General features: G+C 45.7%; 1 protein-coding gene across 1 annotated transcript in view; it reads right to left on the bottom strand.

Annotated features, from left to right (window-relative positions):
• Positions 1-387: 387 nt before the first annotated feature.
• Positions 388-17792, bottom strand: part of IL18RAP (interleukin 18 receptor accessory protein) — a 30468-nt gene continuing 13063 nt past the window's right edge. The window contains exons 5-11 of the mRNA XM_010809839.3: positions 15594-15744; positions 10212-10277; positions 7953-8076; positions 5792-5943; positions 4567-4704; positions 1923-2096; positions 388-1199 (exon numbers count right to left, since the gene is read on the bottom strand). Of these exons, the coding sequence (XP_010808141.2) occupies positions 826-1199; positions 1923-2096; positions 4567-4704; positions 5792-5943; positions 7953-8076; positions 10212-10277; positions 15594-15744 (1179 nt within the window). The 3' untranslated portion in view covers positions 388-825. The remainder of the gene's footprint in view (positions 1200-1922; positions 2097-4566; positions 4705-5791; positions 5944-7952; positions 8077-10211; positions 10278-15593; positions 15745-17792) is intronic.

The following is a 17792-nucleotide window of genomic DNA, read 5'->3' as shown; positions in this document are numbered from 1 at the left end:
TCAGACATGATTGAAGTGACTTAACACACACACTCACACATACATACACACACACACTCACGCATGCAAAACCACTGGTCGATTCCTTGTCTCCTCAATGGCCAGACCATGTTGGCTTAATTGGCCCCCACTTCCTGTGGTCCAGAGTAAAGCATGAACTTCAGGCCCTGCACAAAGGCCAGGAGACAAGGAGGAGCTGACATTAGCCCCACTCTGCTCCCTAAGGCCTGTGTCCTGACTCAGGGCTGTGTCAGCCCAGAAGAAGGGGATCTTCCTTCTAGTTCCCACAAGGACACACTAGAGATGAACCAAGGTCCTGTCTGGTCCTTGACCCCTGTTTTCTCTTTTCCTCCTTGCGTACTGGGCTCCAGTGAATGGTGAACACAGAGTAAGAATTGTCTTCTTCACAGAGATGCTTTAGGCAAAGTTTTAATCACTTGTTTCTAATAAAGTAATATTTATTTGATTGCAAAGATATCTAAAGTGATGTGTACGAAACAAAATAGACACAACAGTCCACAGCCACCACTAGGAAAATCTTAGGGACTTTGTGGGCCGAATGTGTGCAGGAGTCTGGAGAATTCGCCCTCCCTCTGTCCTGTCCAGGGAATCAGAGCCTTGCACCACAGCTTCCGTTCATTCCAGTGCCGGCCAAGCTTGCTTGGGGCTGGCAGGACCCTTCCCGGTGATATCAGCCTGGTGTGTGCTGTGTGTTCCATCCATCAAGGTCTCTGCTCACCAGGGGCAGGACGAGAGGCAGAGGGAGGCGGTTCACATCCATTTTACCATCCTCCAGGCTGGGAGCTCCTCCCAGTGGGTTCTGTCTTACTGCGTCTTTTCCAAAGAAAAAATCCATGGCATAGTTCTCAGATGGTTCCACGTGACTCCCCTGGAGCTTTTCACAGGCATGTGGTAGCGTATTTGGGTCCAGAATCTAGAGTTGGGAGGAACTGATTTTAAGCCTTTCCAGGTGACAGAAGGCAAAACCCTGAGAGCTCTTCTCACTAGATGAGGTAGGGACTCTGGCTCTTGGAAGGAAGAGAACTTAATTAAAATCAGTTTGAGTGTTTGATCCTCCAAAGCCAGATTCACTGCTGCTTGTAGTTCAAAGATGCTGGGTCCACTGACGTAGTTGGGGCTCAAGATGAAGATTCCCCTCCTGCTTTTCTTAATAATGCTGACAATGTCCTCTGTGTACACTGGAGAGAAAGAATTTAATTATTTGCAATTGTTATTGTTAAACCTTGAGTCACCATAACCCTGAATCTCCCAGATCCACCCAGCGGGGTTCTTTGTGATGGCAAAGGAAAGGAGAAGCCTGATTTTCTCGATCACTTTTACTGCATCTACTAACTCTACAGACAGTTGGATTATATTCCGTGTCTAGTGACTGTCAGTTCAGCTTCCTCCCCTGTGTTCTCTCCCCTCAACTTCTGAGTCCCTCCAGGATCAAAACTCACTGGAACCAGGTTGACTGGAATGAGGGAGGGGCAAGCAATGTCCCTGGCTCCTGGGTGGGGGCCTCTGAGGCAGAGGAGGACGGTGGGAGGAATGAGGTCCACACATCTCATGGGTGCCTGGCCTGGGAGCCTGCTGAGCCCAGTGCTGAGTCTGTGGCTGGCAGAGTCCCAGGAAGGAGAGGGACCACTCATTTGGGAAGACAGAACTAACTTCCGGTTGAGGAGCCAGAAAAGATATCTTTGTTCTGGAAGTCTCTCTGGGCTTTCTGAAGATGGATTTTTTTTTTTTCATGATGGAGCATGTCTCTGCAACACATGGCTTTCTGTGTCATTGCCCAAGATGTTCTAAGCTCATGAATCCTTCCAGAAGATATGTAGCCCAAGACAAAGAATGGAGGACAACACGCAGAGTGCACGCCTGTAGCTCTCCTGTTCTGCGTTTTCTGCCAGCTGCAGACCTACCTCCCCCAGGGGCCACGTCCCTTTCAAGCAGGCACAGGGTATATCCATATTTGTTTTCCAAAACATCAGGGAGAAGATTCAGAGCCAAGGTTTCCTCACTCAGAGATGAAGAGGCCTCGGTCTCAAAGGGGCTCCATTTCGCATAGGATACAAAGGCGTCAAACTCCTTTTGGTCTGAGAAAGAGGAACAAGAAAGAATGTGAATAGCTACCTAAGCTCAAGCCTTATGGTAAGTGGGGAAGAATTAAGACTTGGGATCCTTGTTTAGTTACTCAGTTGGATCAGACCCTTTGTGACCCCATGGACTGTAACCCCCCAGGCTCCTCTGTCCACGGGATTCTCCAGGCAAGGATATTAGAATGGGTTGCCATTTCCTCCTCCAGGGGGATCTTCCCGACCCAGGGGTCAAACCCACATCTCCAAGATTGGCAGGTAGATTCTTTACCACTGAGTCACTGGGGAAGCCCTGAACTGATTTTGAAAGTCAAAAGCAGCATCTGTGTTCACTTTTTCAGAACCACACTGCTGAGGGGCATCCACTGTGCACCCAGAATCAGATTCTAATCAATGAGGCACTCCTGTGTCTTCCCTGAGGTCAGATTAAACAGCCGGGGCTTTTTTTCTGATTAAACAACACGCACTCCGGAGTTCCTCCAGGCTGTCTCTGTAGCTGCAGCCCCGCTGTCTTATTAGGTACACATCAAAGGACAGTCTGCTCCATCGAAGCATGATAATATCCAGAGAACAAAGCCCTGTGAGGGCCTGGCACGCTAGCGTGCTGACGGCACACATACCAGGGTTTGAACCCCCAAGTGTAAAATCAGGGACGAACAACCCCTGGCAGGCTGCTGCCAGAGTTTCCTGGGATAATGTAGATGAAGAGTTTAGTGTCTGACTTACAGCAGGCTTGTTCCTTTCCCTTTCAGATAGAGAACTATATTTTGGAACTTGTTTAAGGTCTCATACGGAGAAGGCAATGGCACCCCACTCCAGTACTCTTGCCTGGAAAATCCCATGGACGGAGGAGCCTGGTAGGCTGAAGTCCATGGGGTCGCTAGAGTCGGACACGACTGAGTGACTTCATTTTCACTTTTCACTTTCATGCACTGGAGAAAGAAATGGCAACCCACTCCAGTGTTCTTGTCTGGAGAATCCCAGGGACGGGGGAGACTGGTGGGCTGCCGTCTATGGGGTCGCACAGAGTCGGACACGACTGAAGTGACTTAGCAGCAGCAGCAAGGTCTCATAAGATTCTGTTGGGGCTTCCCAGCAGCAAAGAATTTGCCTGCCGATTCAGGAGAGGTGGGTTCAATCCCTAGATGGGGAAGATCCCCTGGAGAAGGGAATGGCAACCCACTCCAGTATTCTTGCCTGGAGAATTCCATGGACAGAGGAGCCTGGTGGGCTACAGTGCACGAGGACACAGAGTCAGACAGGACTTAGCGACCAAATAACAATAACAACAAATGCCGTTGTTGACTCAACTATTATAAATACACATAGATTGTAAGGTGTGCTGAAGAACTAAATGGAAACTTTGCTACTGCTACTGCTGCTAAGTCGCTTCAGTCGTATCCAACTCTGTGCGACCCCATAGACGGCAGCCCACCAGGCTTCCCCGTCCCTGGGTTTCTCCAGGCAAGAACACTGGAGTGGGTTGCCATTTCTTTCTCCAATGCGTGAAAGTGAAAAGTGAAAGTGAAGTCACTCAGTCGTGTCCGACTCTAGCGACCCCATGGACTGCAGCCTACCAGGCTCCTCCGTCCACAGGATTTTCCAGGCAAGAGACTGGAGTGCAGTGCCATTGTCTTCTCCGAATGGAAACTTTAGAACATCTCAAAAGTTAGCCTCTGGACTCTGAAATTGGACACAACTGGCTCATTTTCCAGCCCTTTGCATAATGCCTCTCAAATAGTATTATTGGAGAGAGGGGATACATGTATACATATAGCTGACTCACTTTGCTGTACAGCAGAAACTAACACAGCGTTGTAGAGCAGCTCTGGGTGCGTGCTCGATCACTCAGCCGTGTCTACCTGTTTGCGACCCTGTGGACTGTAGCCCACCAGGCTCCTCTGTCCATGGGATTTCCCAGGCAAGAATACTGCAGTGGGTTGCCATTCCCTTCTCCAGGGGATCTTCCCGACCCAGGGGGTTGGATTCTGCCAATCCTCACTGGCAGGCAGATTCTTTACCAATAGTGCCACCTGGCAAGCCTGGCACGGACACGTCCTGTGTGCTTATGTTGTGCTACATGCCATTCTAACCCTCAGTGTGTCCATTCAACGAGCCCACATGGCATTCATTGTGATTACAACCCTACTTCACAGAAGAGAGAACGAAGGAGGCATGGAGATGTTAAGTCATCCACCATCTTGCTTTAGGATGTTGAGTGGAGAGTCATTTTTAAGTCCAATATGTCCTACAATAGCATCATTGGCAAGATTCCTAGTAACTGGAATGAGAAGAGATCATTTCTCCCCCGGGGGCCCAACCCTCCCAGGTGTAAAGCCACCAGACCAGCAGAAGGACCTCAGAATCTGGGGGTTATGACTTTGCCCCTCAGGGAACGTGCGTGTCCCAAACTCTCTCCCTCTAGGTCCATTCAGAGGGGAAACAGCAGAGGCGAGGTGGGCCGTCTTACCCCCGAGCGTCTTGTCCTTGCTCCAGTAGGTTCGGTAGACCAGCACTATTTCAATCCAGTACATGTAGAGCAGTGCGCCCGCGGTCAGCACGCCTGCCAGGCCCATGACTGCGCCCAGGAGGATGTAGAGGAATACCACTGGGGACAGAGACGCGCGGGTGTGAGCTGAGCAGTCACAGAGGCAGAGCGCCCTCCCACACACCCACACTCAAGCAGCGCCTGCCCGGCACCTCTGCCAGAGGTGATTTACCAGAATCACTGCCATTGAAAACATTTCTCTTGATTCCAGACATGTCTTAGATCACATCTTGAAGGAATTGTCATAAAATAAACTCAAGAGAACCCAGGATAATGGCCAGTTCCTGATTGGGGTGACTGGGGAAGCTGACAAAAACTACTTTTATTTACTTTTCCCTGATAAGCTTCCTTCTCATTTATTGTAATTTACTTTCATATGTTATCAAATCTACTAAAATCTAAACTTCCTGGAGCCCAGGGCTACTTCCATCTTGCTTTCTCACCTCTAAAGTACCTAACACCTGGCACCTTCAACCCACACCTCTACAGAGCATCCACCAGGCGCCGGGCATTACGTGTGTCCTAGTTAAGCCCCACAAGCATTCCAAACGTGCTTGTTCTCTCATCTCTATTCATTGGTGAGTAAATGATATCACCTTCAACTCTGAACTTCTTAAAGAAATTTGAAAGCCATTCCTTATCAGGAATTTCCTCTCCAGCCACAATCTGTGATATATACATGTAACTCCTAAACTGAGCGTTTTTCTCCATCTCCCTTCTTTCTCTCCTCCACTCGCCAAGTCCAGACCATCACATGCTCCGGATTTGGAAGCCAGGGGAGGACAATAAGAAAGAGGGCTAGGTCCCAGCGTGATGCCTGTCATGTAGGGCATGTTCTGTAGGTCTTTACAGAAAGAATGAATGAGTGAATGAACTAAGGAGTGAGTGAACAAATGATAGGTTTCTCCAGCACAGCCCCTGTATGCAGAATATTAGTAAGAGGACCAGCTCTCGGTCACTGATGTGAAACTTACAGCTGTGTGGCCTTGGTGAAGGTATTGAGTGAATCAACACAAGCAAAGTGCATGCTTAGCTTGGCATCTAGTGCACGTTTGTGGCTATCATCACCATGACTACTTTTTAGGGAAGTTCCTCTCCTCCTAGGTAAAAGCAGTTGTGTGCATTCTGCATCCCCCTTCAGGCTCACCTCCTGTCTTCTTTTTTAGCTGGATGGACTGAGTAGTGTTCCCAATGGAGTTCTGGGCAAAGCAAATGAACTTCCTGTGAAGATCACTCTGAGTAACTTTTTCCAAGAGGACAACACGTTCTATGACTTCATCCTTTAAGGTGGATTTAACACTAGGAAAAGAGGCAAAATACCACACCACTTGGGTAACACAGATTGACATGCATTAAACAGTTTTTGGAACTTGTATAAGCAGACAAACTGTTTGGCTTTCAGAAGAGCTGTCAGATAGTACAAGGAGATGCTGGAAGGATGGAGGATACTCAGGGATGAGCCACTTTTTAAAAATGATGGAGTTTGCTAAGCATCATACTAAGCACTTATACTAGAATATAATTGGTTGTTGGAGAAGACTTTTTAGAGCCCCTTGGACTGCAAGGAGATCAAATCAGTCACTCCTAAAGGAAATCAGTCCTGAATTTTCATTGGAAGGACTGATGCTGAAGCTCAAACACTGGCCACCTGATGCGACGAAGTGACTCATTGGAAAAGACCCTGATGCTGGGAAAGATTGAAGGCAGGAGGACAAGGGGACAACAGAAGATGAGATGGTTGGATGGCATCACCAACTTGATGGACATGAGTCTGAGCAAGCTCTGGGAGTTGGTGATGGACAGGGAAGCCTGGCGTGCTGCAGTCCATAGGATCACAAAGAGTCAGACATACTGAGCAACTGAACTGAACTGAACTGATAATTGCTTGTGGGCCTCATCCGATCTTTCTTTCATGACAAATTCCCCTTAAGAAGAGATACTGCAATTTATAAATGTCTAACTTCTACTGAAGGACTTCCTGGTGGCTTAGCAGTAAAGAATCTGCCTGCAGATGCAGGAGCCGCAAGTTCCGTCCGTGGATTAGGAAGATCCCGTGGAGAAGGAAATGGCAACCCACTCCAATATTCTTTTCTGGGGAATCCCATGGACAGAGGAGCCTGATGGGCTACTGTCCATGGGGTCACAAAGAGTCCAACACGACTGAGCAACTAAACAATAACAACAACAGCATTGTAAATAAAGCTGCTGTGGACGTGCATAAAAAAATAAGAAAAAAATAAGAAAAAAATAGCTATCCCATCTCTGGGTCTCATTTTCCAGGTCGGATTGTGTCAACTATTCCTCATGCCTCATAATTTTGGTCAGACTGCTTATTCCTGTGCCTTTTCCTCTGGATACACTCGGACCATTAAGGACTACAGAGTTCAGACCCTGACTCACCCCACTGTGAAAGGAGGACCCCACGGGGGGATGGGAGAGTCTGGCACGGGTGCAGAGTCTTCTCCAGTCTGTTGGACACACCGAGTCTATTCAAGTAGCCTGGGTCAGTGTCTGCTTGTTAGCATGGTGGGCAAAGCAGCCACAGCAAACTGTTCTACAAACAGAACTTTGAAACAGCTGATACAATTTTTTAAAAATAAAAAATTTTTAAGTAATTTTTAAAAAGGGACTTGAGGGACTTCCAGTGGTTAAGACTGCATTTCTAATGCAAGGAATGCAGGTTTGATCCCTGGTCAGGGAACTAAGATCCCACATGCTGCACAGCGCAGCCAAAAAAAAAAAAAGTACAGGGAAAAAAAAAAAAAAAAGGAGATAGGGGAGAACTTCCGATAGTCTAGTGGTTAAGATTCTGGGCTTTCATTGCCAGGTTCCTGGGTCCAATCCCTGGTCAGGGGAGTAAGATCCCACAAGTCACAAGGCCAAAAATAAGAAATAGATTAAAAAGTAATAAAATAACTGAAATATTTAGTTCTATGACCCTCTTTTACTGTATCCCGCCAGGATCCTCTGTCTATGGGATTTCCCAGGCAACAATACTGAAGGAGGGTGCCATTTCCTACTCCTTCCCAACTCAGGGATGGAACCCACATCTCTTGTCTTGGCAGGCAGATTCTTTACTTCTGAGCCACCAGGGAAGCCCATACAAAACTGCCTTTGGCCCCCAAGTTTAAAATTAACTCACACTTTGCACGTCTACGCTTTTGCTTGCTCCACTAGCTGGCACTAGTGGCCACACCATCAACCGTGGGTGTGTGCGTGCAGCTCTGGGTGGACATTTGAGGGGTTTTTTAAAGGTAAAAGCCTTTCGTGGGAGTTGCAAAGAATAAGTTGGCTCATTTCCTTCTTACCTTCTTCCCTTGGGTGTTTTGATTTCCCACTCCTGGTCAGAATCTCTGATGTACCATTTTATCACAGGATTAAAGTTTATTTCGAAGCCAAATCGTGCCGTGCAGTTAAGCATTAAAGGCTTTCCTGAAAAGGAAGGGGCCACAGAAAACAGGAAGGCCGCTGGTGAGAATGATGTGCCCTGTGAAGGAGGAAGACGCCACCTGGAAACTGTCCCCTGAGGCGGTCAGGTTCACAGGTAGAGCAGGCCTGCCGGACATAGCCATTGAGAAACGTGTAAAACCAGGAATAGATCTCAAACCTGTGGCTATATTTACCCAAATGAAGACTGGCATGGTCATACACTAAGAGTTCTGATGTGGTTTCAGGATAAACACCAGGAAAATGAGCAGTTTCAGTGACTAGCCCTGTCTTCCAACGCTGCTGCTCAAGCAGTTACAAGGGTGTTGCTGAAGAATATTTTATAGGCAGTATTTGCATTTCTTGTTGTTGTCCGACTCTTTGTGACCCCATGGGCTGCAGCCTGCCAGGCTTCCCTGTCCTTCACCATCTCCCAGAGTTTGCTCAAACTCATGTCCATTGAGTTGGTGATGCTATCCAGCCATCTCATCCTCTGTCACCCTCTTCTCCTCCTGCCCTCAATCTTTCCCAGCATCAGGGTCTTTTCCAATGAGTCGGCCCTTCGTATCAGGTGGCCAGAAGCACTTGCATGCTAAATGAAAATCCTGAGGTTTTTGTGATTATCTGGATATTCAGCTCTATTTTGAATTGTGCTCTGTGGATGGGTGTGTACGTAACTATACTGCCCTCTTTCTACCCATTTTCTGGGGAAGGGTTATCCAGAAATTCAGTATTTTAACCATATAAAGTTTAGGGACTTCATTTGAAAACTCACCTTGATAATGCTTTTCCTACAGTAATAACTTTAACATTCACTGGTACCATAAACAACCCTCCTGCCAATGCCGGAGACATGAGACACTCAGGTCCAAGCCCTGGGTCAGGAAGATCCCCTGGAGGAGGGCATGACCACCCACTCCAGTCTTCCTGCCTGGGGAACCCCATGGACAGAGGAGCCTACCGTCCACAGGGTCGCAAAGAGTCAGACACGACTGAGGCTACTTAGCACAGCACATAGGTAACTTGGCTATTTTTATATTAATTAATGCTTTCCTTCCTTCTTTCCTCCTTCCTTTAATTCTTGTGATGTTGCCTGTACTATTGGGTTGGCCAAAAACTTCATTTGGGTTTTTCCATGAGGTCTTACAGGGGAAACCCAATGAGCCGTTTAGCCAGCCCAGTAGCTCTAGTTCATTATCAGGATATACCGCTACCGCCACCTAGTGGTAATTTACCATATCTATTTTGACGTTTCTATAATGAGATAATATTATCTTCTTGTTTAGTCACCAAGTCTTGTCTGTAGCCCACCAAGCTCCTCTGTGGGATTTCCCAGGCAAGAATACTGGAGTGAGTTGCCATTTTGCCCTCCAGGGGATCTTCCTGACCCAGGGATCAAACCAGTGTCTCCTGCTTTGGTTCCTGGGTTCTTTATCCCTGAGCCATCAGGGGAGCTATAATTAGCACCTAAAAGAAACTGCTACACAGTGGTCTTTTACGATAGTATTACTTTTTTTCTTTCTACAAGGATAAATACTTTATTAGCACTTAAAGTAGCATTTATTTTACTGGCACAATCAGCACTTGGTTTTGAAGACAGCAGTTCTTACTTGCCCATATGGGAAGATGCAGATATTATTGAAGCTGACAAAATCAAAGGGAACCACTAGACATTGCTTCCCCCTCCACCCCAAAGAAGACACTACTTTGGAATACAACTTATTTAAACAGGGATTGTAGTATTCTCTTGTGGTTATCTTAAAGGCCAAACCAAACTCTGTGTTCATACATACTTAGTGCTGCCTAAGTTGGTAAATGGTTAAATTTATAATCAATGGACCTAACCAATCTATGTTCCAATTTATGTGGAGTACAGAAGAATCTTTTTTAAAAATCTACTAACCATGGTTGACATTCAAGTCACCCTTATTTCTCAATGCAATTTTGTGAGGTCACTTTTACAAACCATGGCTTCAAGAGATTTAGCAACTGTATAAGGTCACAGAACTTGTCAGTGGCCGAGTCGAGATTCACCTCCGGTTCTGTTTGACTTGAAATCCTGATGCTCTTCCTTGAACCACACTTAGACCTGCTCCCAGAAGCACAAGGTCATTCAGGGGTGATGACCCCACCCATCTTACCAAGTTCTACTTCCAAGGTGTCCTTGATGGGATCCAGAATATCTGGTTTGAGATTAGTGTTCTTCACTAAAAGATAAAAATAGAAATCATTATTTGCATTGGAAATATGAAGGCCTGGTCTGCAGGGTCACACTTTGATCTAATTTGGGGGAACTTTTCCAGATTTTATTCATAATCCATAAGACTAGAAATTCAAGTTTGCATGTGAAAATCATGCTTCCAGAAATGACTGTGACATCAGATTGCAGGTTTTGGCAAAACAGGAGTCCTTGATAAGTCCATATCTGTCCAGGTACATTTTCTTCCAGGCCAGCCTGCTTGCTGACCACAGACTTGAACCCTCATCTTTACCCTCCAAGATTGGTTTTTGGTCCATCTGGAGAAATGGAACAGGAAGGAGAACCCACCTGAGGAAATGCACAGGTCAGCCAGATTGGAGTTCACCTCTTCCTCCATCCTCAAATTTACGATTTATTTCAAAATAAAGGTGAGTTCAGCCCTTCATGAATCATTTATCCCTCAACTTTCTGTCACAAACTTTCAAATGTGCCTCCACTGTCAAACTCCCTCCTGAAGATGCCTCATCTCCTAAGATAGGAAAATCCACCTCTTCTACTCTGGGCACCTCCTATTCTTCTCCCACTTCTCAGGGACCTCCTTCCTTCAATTACACCACCTACTTCTTGTATCTTTGACTTTCTCTCTCTCTTCCCATCAGCATTTATCCTTGCTCAGTCTTTCCATCTTTTTTTTTTTTTTTTTGCCACTCCCCGCAGTGGCTTGTAGGAATCTTAGTTCCCTGACCAGGGATTGAACCTGCAACCTCAGCAGTGAGAGCTCAGAGCCCTAATCATTGGACCTCCAGGGAATTCCCCAGTCTCTCCATCTTAAAACGGAGGAAAAACACCCTTCAACTCACATCCCCACCCCTTCTCCTTCCTTCCCCGCTGAGTTCTGCAAGGAGCACTGTGTGTTCATTTCCTCCCCCTCCCCTCCCACACATCTGATTTCTGCTCCCATCTCTCCACTGAAAGCCCTTTGGCCAAAGTTGCCAGTGACCTCCATGACCTCCTTGCACAAAAATCTGCTGGGCACAGCTGAGTTTTTAACTTGCTTTCCCTCTTAGTAGCTAGGTCAGAGAAGCAAATGGCAACCCACTCTAGTGTTCTTGCCTGGGAAATCCCATGGACAGAGGAGCCTGGTGGGACCCTGCGTGGGGTCACAAAAGTCATACATGACTGAGCGACTAAACAACAGCAAGCAGCCTTGGCTGCTGCCGGGCACGCTCTCCTCTCCTCCTTGGGCAGCACATTTCCGGGCCCCGAAGCTGGCCTGTCCTCCCAGTCTCTGCTCACTGCACTAAGCGCTGTGGGCTCTTCCTCCCGCTCTGCCTCTGGTGAATATCACTCCGCAGTTCTCTCCGGGTGGTCTTCATTGCACCTGCTCTCCATGTGGGGCAGCTCCAGGTGCCTTCCCCATGAGACGTCTCTGCCCTTGAAAGGTTCTCTCTCCTGCATCATCAGTTTCACTTGTGTAACTGCTCCCTCCTGCCCTTCCACTGATACCCACTTGCTGATGCAAATAATGACCCTTCTCTTCCCAGAGCCAGTGATCTGTTCCCGGGTCTCACCACATGAGGCCAAGCCTCACCCCCTCCTTCTTGCAACACCTTATCTCTGAGTTACCGGGCAGTTTTCCTCTGTCCTCGCACCCCTGCTTCAACTCCTGTGAGGACGCTCCTCGTCCCCCACACCCCCCAGCGCTGGATGCTCTGGCTCTCTCCTCTCTGTCCTCACTCCCAGCCTGACCCCGTCTCCCTGGACTGTATGCCAACCATTCTCACATTGACAGCTCCAGCTCTTACATCCCAGTCTGGTTTACCCAAACACCCACTTGTCACGGTGACTTGGTGACTGAAAGTCCTTTCAAGGCTAACACTGAATTTCCTCCTCATACTCACTTCTTGTTCGTCTGTCTCATGGCATGGTACCACGGTTTGCCAACTCATCATGCCAGAAAAGTAAACCGTCTTTGAGTTTCCTCTTTCATCTTGCACTTAAACTCCATCCACATGTTTTTTACGTATATATAAAGCCATTTCTAATCACCTCTGCTAGGTCTGCTCAAACAGTGACCAGAGAGGACTTCCCTGGTGGTCCAGTGGTAAAGAATCCACCTTCCAATGCAGGGGACAAGGTTCCAACCCTAGCTGGGGAACTAAGACCCCACATGCCATGGGGCAGCTAAGCCCAAGCCACATCTAGAGAAGCCCATGCACTGAAACTAGAGAAGCCCACACACCGAAATGAAGACCCAGCACAGCCCCTCCCCTCAAAAGTGACAAGAGACATCTTTCAAGAGCATAATTCAAACCTGTTGCTTCTCGCCTGTTCCCTCTACCAGCCCCCTATACCACAACCTGCCCTTCCACTTCTGTTCCATCCCATCCCAGCTCACCCCGTTCCTCCCCATTCTATCTCATCTTCTCTCAGTGTATTACAGAAAGTCCACCTCCTTGCCCAACTTAAAACCTGGCTCTCGTCCTGGACTCCTCCTTTTCCCTCTTCCTCACTCCTGATTCCCAAGCCCCTTTACGTGTAACTCCTTAAATATTTCTGGAGTTCATTTACTTCTCTCTATCCCTCCATCCCTCCTAGTTCAGGCCGCCATCAGCAGTTGCCTGCTTGCCTGATAGTAGCCTCCTAATTCTTCTTCCTGCCTCCACTGTTGCTCCCCCAAACACATTTTCTGCACAATAAGCAGAGAGATCTATGTCAAAACCAGATCTATTCATGACACTCTCCTTCATAGAACCCTCAACAGCTCCCGGTTGTTCCTTGAACAAAGTCCAGACTTACTAGAACAGTGTGGAGTCAGTTCTGCTTCCAGATACCCTCAACTCACTTTCTTCTGCGCCCTGAATGCACCATGCTCTCTCTCATCTCTCGCACATTAGCTGTGCTGCTCACTCTGGCTGGAATAGCATCTTGCCCATCTTCAGTGGGCAAGATTTGTCTTTGCCCCTCACTTTTCCGCTGGCCTCGGTACCCAGGTGTGGGTTTGATGGGCCTCCCTCATGCTTCACTGCTTCCCTTTCTCTCTATTCATCCTACTGAACCGTAGAAGCCTGAATCCTCCCGGTTTGTCCCACAAGATAGAAAGTTCTGGGAGGTCAGAGAAATGTCCAGATGCTCACTCTTACATCTTTAGCATCAAGCCCAGTGCCTGAAATGTATTAGATGTTCTACAATACTTGTGTGAGAATGAATACGTGAGAGGATGAACGAGTAAGTGAGGAAGACAGACATGATGACAGAGAAGGCATGAAAAGATGCGATGGATGTTTCAAGGTATCCTCTGGGAGAGAGAAAAGCAAATCCTGCCACTGAAAGTTTGATGGAGCAAGTTATCACGCCTGAGTGAAAGAGCAACTGCACTTGGAGGAGCAGCCAGTGCTCCATGTGGGCTATTTGCCTTCTAAGCCCTCACCCAAGGAACAACCTCTTATAAATGTAAATCTCTGACGTCGGCAGTGGTGGCGAGTGCGAGGGCCAGGAAGGAGACAGGTCTCGGGGTGCCTCATGTGGTTTGTATCTCGTAATGAAAGAAGAGGAAGTAAAAGTAATTAATGGATTTACTCAGAGCTAAGTCAACCATTCTGAGTGGTTATGTTTTGAGATCAGCCATACTTAAATTATATCATATAGTTTATCCATGCTGATATTTGTAAATCGCATGAGAATGACCCAACGGAAAGCCTGGGGTGAAAATAGACAAGTCACAGAAGAATAAGCCCAATGGGCCAAGAAACGAGTGACGGGGTATTCAACTTTGATAGTCGTCAGAGAAACGTAAATCGGAATGGAAAAAGAGAGTCCAGCTGAGACAAATCAGAAAGTCTGAAACCTCTTCTGACTTTACTGAGGCTTTCAATGGCCAAGTCAAAGATCTCTGTTGCTAAGTGTCACGTTGCAGTTGAAACTACGTGGGTTACTTTCAAATATCTTTTGATATTGATTTCTAACATGATTCCACAGTGATAAGAGAGCACACTCTGTATGATTTCAATACCTTTAGACCATGAAATTTTTGCACCTTGTTTTATGTCCTTGGATATGTCCCAATGTCTCCTGGCTTATAGTCTATGGAAACTTGAATAGAATGTATATTCTGCTGTTGTGTGAAAATTGTATAAATCTTAATTATGTTGAATTGGTTCACAGTGCTTTTCAGGTCTACTATATCCTTCTGCTTCTCTGTATATTCATTCTATTAATTTTTGAGAGTTTTATATTCAAACTCCAACTAAAAATCTATCTACTTAAAAACGTAATTGTAGTATATAGTAGAACTATATGTAACTTTGTTCTGGATTTTCTAAGTTTCTTATAAACATATTATCATACTTTCATAATTCAAAAAATAAAATAAATAGAAAGCCTGAAACCACCAAATATTATTAATATTTGGGACAAATAGGAATCTGTACATTGCTCATGGGGGTATAATTCAGCAAAATAATGCTTAAGAACAATCCCATGTGTTTATAACACAAATCTCATTTTATAACATAAAACAATATCCTACTTTATTAATGGAAATATACATACGTAGCAAAAGCATAAACATGTAGATGGAAACAGTGGGCTACAACTGCAAAGAGAGGAAGTGGGAAGGGCTGGGGACCCAGACCTCAAGCTCTGTCTATAGCGTTTTGTTTCAGTAAAGAAACAGTGGGATGGAAAAGCCACTGTTGAAGCTGGTGACCGGCACATGAGGGGCGCTTATCTCTGGATGTGAAACCTTTAGTATTATTTTTAAATGTATTACCACTCATGTGTGAAATACTTAATCTTTTTTGTTTCTGTGCATGAATCTTTCATTTTTTAATTAGGATTTTTTTTTTGAGGTGGATCATTTCAAAAGTCTTTATTGAACTTGTTACAATATTGCCTCTGTTTTATGTTTTGGTTTTTGGGCCAGCAGGCATGTGGGATCTTGACTCTCTGACCAGGGATTGAACTCACATCCCCTGCCTTGGAAGGCAAAGTCTTAACTAGTGAACTGCCAGGAAAGTCCAATATATATATATATATATATATATATATATATATAGTATCACAAAACAAAGAATCAGTGCGTAAAAAAACCAAATGTGACACCTGAATATGATCCACAAAAAGGCCTTCCTTAGAGGATGGAAGCTGGGTTAATGGAAAATTGATGTTTACCAATATTCCAGGCTTTTCATGACTATAGTCTATGACTATCTTCTTCCCCTCACCCCCCAAAGGGAAAAACATCACTAAGCCAAAGAAGATAACTTTAATTGGATAATTGGACTTGAAATATCAAATATTGAAACCAAAAAATCTCACTTACCAATGGTTTTCACATGAACAACAGCTCTTACTGTCCATGAACTTGAATTATCTGTCTGAGTGTAATCACACACGTACGTGCCCTGGTGATAGTAATAAACTTCATCCACTTCAATTGGGTTGCTCCTCTTTTCAGAGAGAAGTTTTCCATTCTAATGCAAGAGAGAAGAAAATTAAAGAACGTAACCAGAGAGTTACTATTCAGATGAAGTGCTGCTATAGCCAAACCTCACAAATCTGAACCAGAGAAGGTCAGTCAGACATAAGGATATTGCAGAAATCATACCCTCAAATTGTGAAAAAAATTCTGTGTTTGTATCTTTAGGGACACTGTAATATTTACTGAATGATGGGTGATAAGTTTATCATTAGTCTTGTAATCATTAATTCTCTAACCTTCACATAGCACTTGGCCTTCCAACTCCCCACTAAGAGTGTACCAACAAGTACTCCAATGGTATATTTCTCACCACTGCAGTCAAGGGAAAAGAGATTTAAAAAACAAAAGTAACAAAATAATGATAATCTATTACCCATGATGCTAAAGCTGAAATTCCAGTACTTTGGCCACCTCATGCGAAGAGTTGACTCATTGGAAAAGACTCTGATGCTGGGAGGGATCGGGGGCAAGAGGAGAAGGGGACGACAGAGGATGAGATGGCTGGATGGCATCACTGATTCGATGGACGTGAGTCTGAGTGAACTCCGGGAGTTGGTGATGGACAGGGAGGCCTGGCGTGCTGTGATTCATGGGGTCGCAAAGAGTCAGACACAACTGAGCGACTGATCTGATCTGATTACCCATGTAGAGACTTCCCTGGTAGCTGAGTGGTAAATAATCAACCTACTAATGCAGTAGAAGCGGGTATGATCTCTGGGTCAGGAAGATCCCCTGGGGAAGGCAATGGCAACCCACTCCAGTGTTCTTGCCTGGAAAATCCCATGGACAGAGGAGCCTGGCAGGCTACAGTCCATGGGCTCATAACAGAGTTGGACATGACTTAGCCATTAACAACAATGCATGTAGACTGCTAAGTTTTTTCTCTGCGTATTTCATATGATTATTCTAAGGATTCTCTGACTGGGTTTGCACAGACTACGCTTCCATTTTACAGATGAGAAACTGAGGTTCTGAAGTCTGTGTTTTACTCCATATCGTACAGCTCATGAGAGACCTGAGGATCCATCTACATTTTTCTGATTCTGAGTTTCATGTTCTGATTAAGGAATTTCCCTTCCACTTTGCCTGCTGACTCGCAGAAGCAGGAATTCCCCTCCTCAAGTCTCTGTTGTGTTTCCTGTGGCCCCAGAAAGAATTTCCAGTAGGTTGGCCAGGGGCTGAGAAGAAGATCAGAGCTGGTCAGAGCTGGGCAACTGCAGGTAGGAAGTCAAACAAGACCAAGAAGGGGGACAGATGAGGTTAGACAGTGTTTAGTGGATCTCAAGGATCAAGAAGCTTTTAAAAGGAAGCTTCAGAGCATGGGGTAAAACTCAGAGATGAAACTTCTAGAGAAGATGGTAATATACCTGAAGAACAGAAATTGGTGAAGATGGGTTTTAAATTATATGAGAAAGTAGTACAGAGAAGAGGATGCAGAACTGGAACCAGACTGTAGCTGGGCCATGCGGAAGATGAGTAATTACTAAGTGAGCCTGATTTATTTTAATGAAAAGTAAGTATGGCTGAGTATGTATCACTAAGATTTTATGAGATGGAGGCTTCCTTAGTGGCTCAGTGGTAAAGAATCTGCCTGCCCACACAAGAGTCAAGTGTTCAGTCCCTGATCAGGGAAGATTCCACACACTAAGGGGCAGCTAAGCCGTGCAGCAACTACTGAAGTAACGAGAGAAGCCATAGCAATGAGAAGCCTGCACACCTAAACTAGAGAGTAGCCCCCGTTTGCCTCAACTAGAGAAAAACCTGCACAACACCGAAGACCCAGCATAGCCGACAATAAGCAAAAATTTAAAAACAAGACTTTATGAGACAGAACTCAAGCAAAACATCAAAGAAAAGAGATAAACCATTTGTCTCAAGACGGATGGGAAGCCCTTCTAATAAAACAATCGTAAATGATCCAAGTAGAAAGAGGTGCCGCTGGGGCCTCATGAGAAATTCTTTGTTTTGCTCAGACATGAAACAGTCATGAACAAAACAGGGAAGGAGAAGAGCGGATCAGCGTGAGTGTATGTAAAGAGC

Source organism: Bos taurus, chromosome 11 (genome assembly GCF_002263795.3).
Source record: "Bos taurus isolate L1 Dominette 01449 registration number 42190680 breed Hereford chromosome 11, ARS-UCD2.0, whole genome shotgun sequence".
In the NCBI taxonomy this organism is placed as follows: Eukaryota; Metazoa; Chordata; class Mammalia; order Artiodactyla; family Bovidae; genus Bos; species Bos taurus.
Note: the sequence above shows the minus strand (reverse complement) of the source record. Positions and strands in the feature narration are given on the sequence as shown.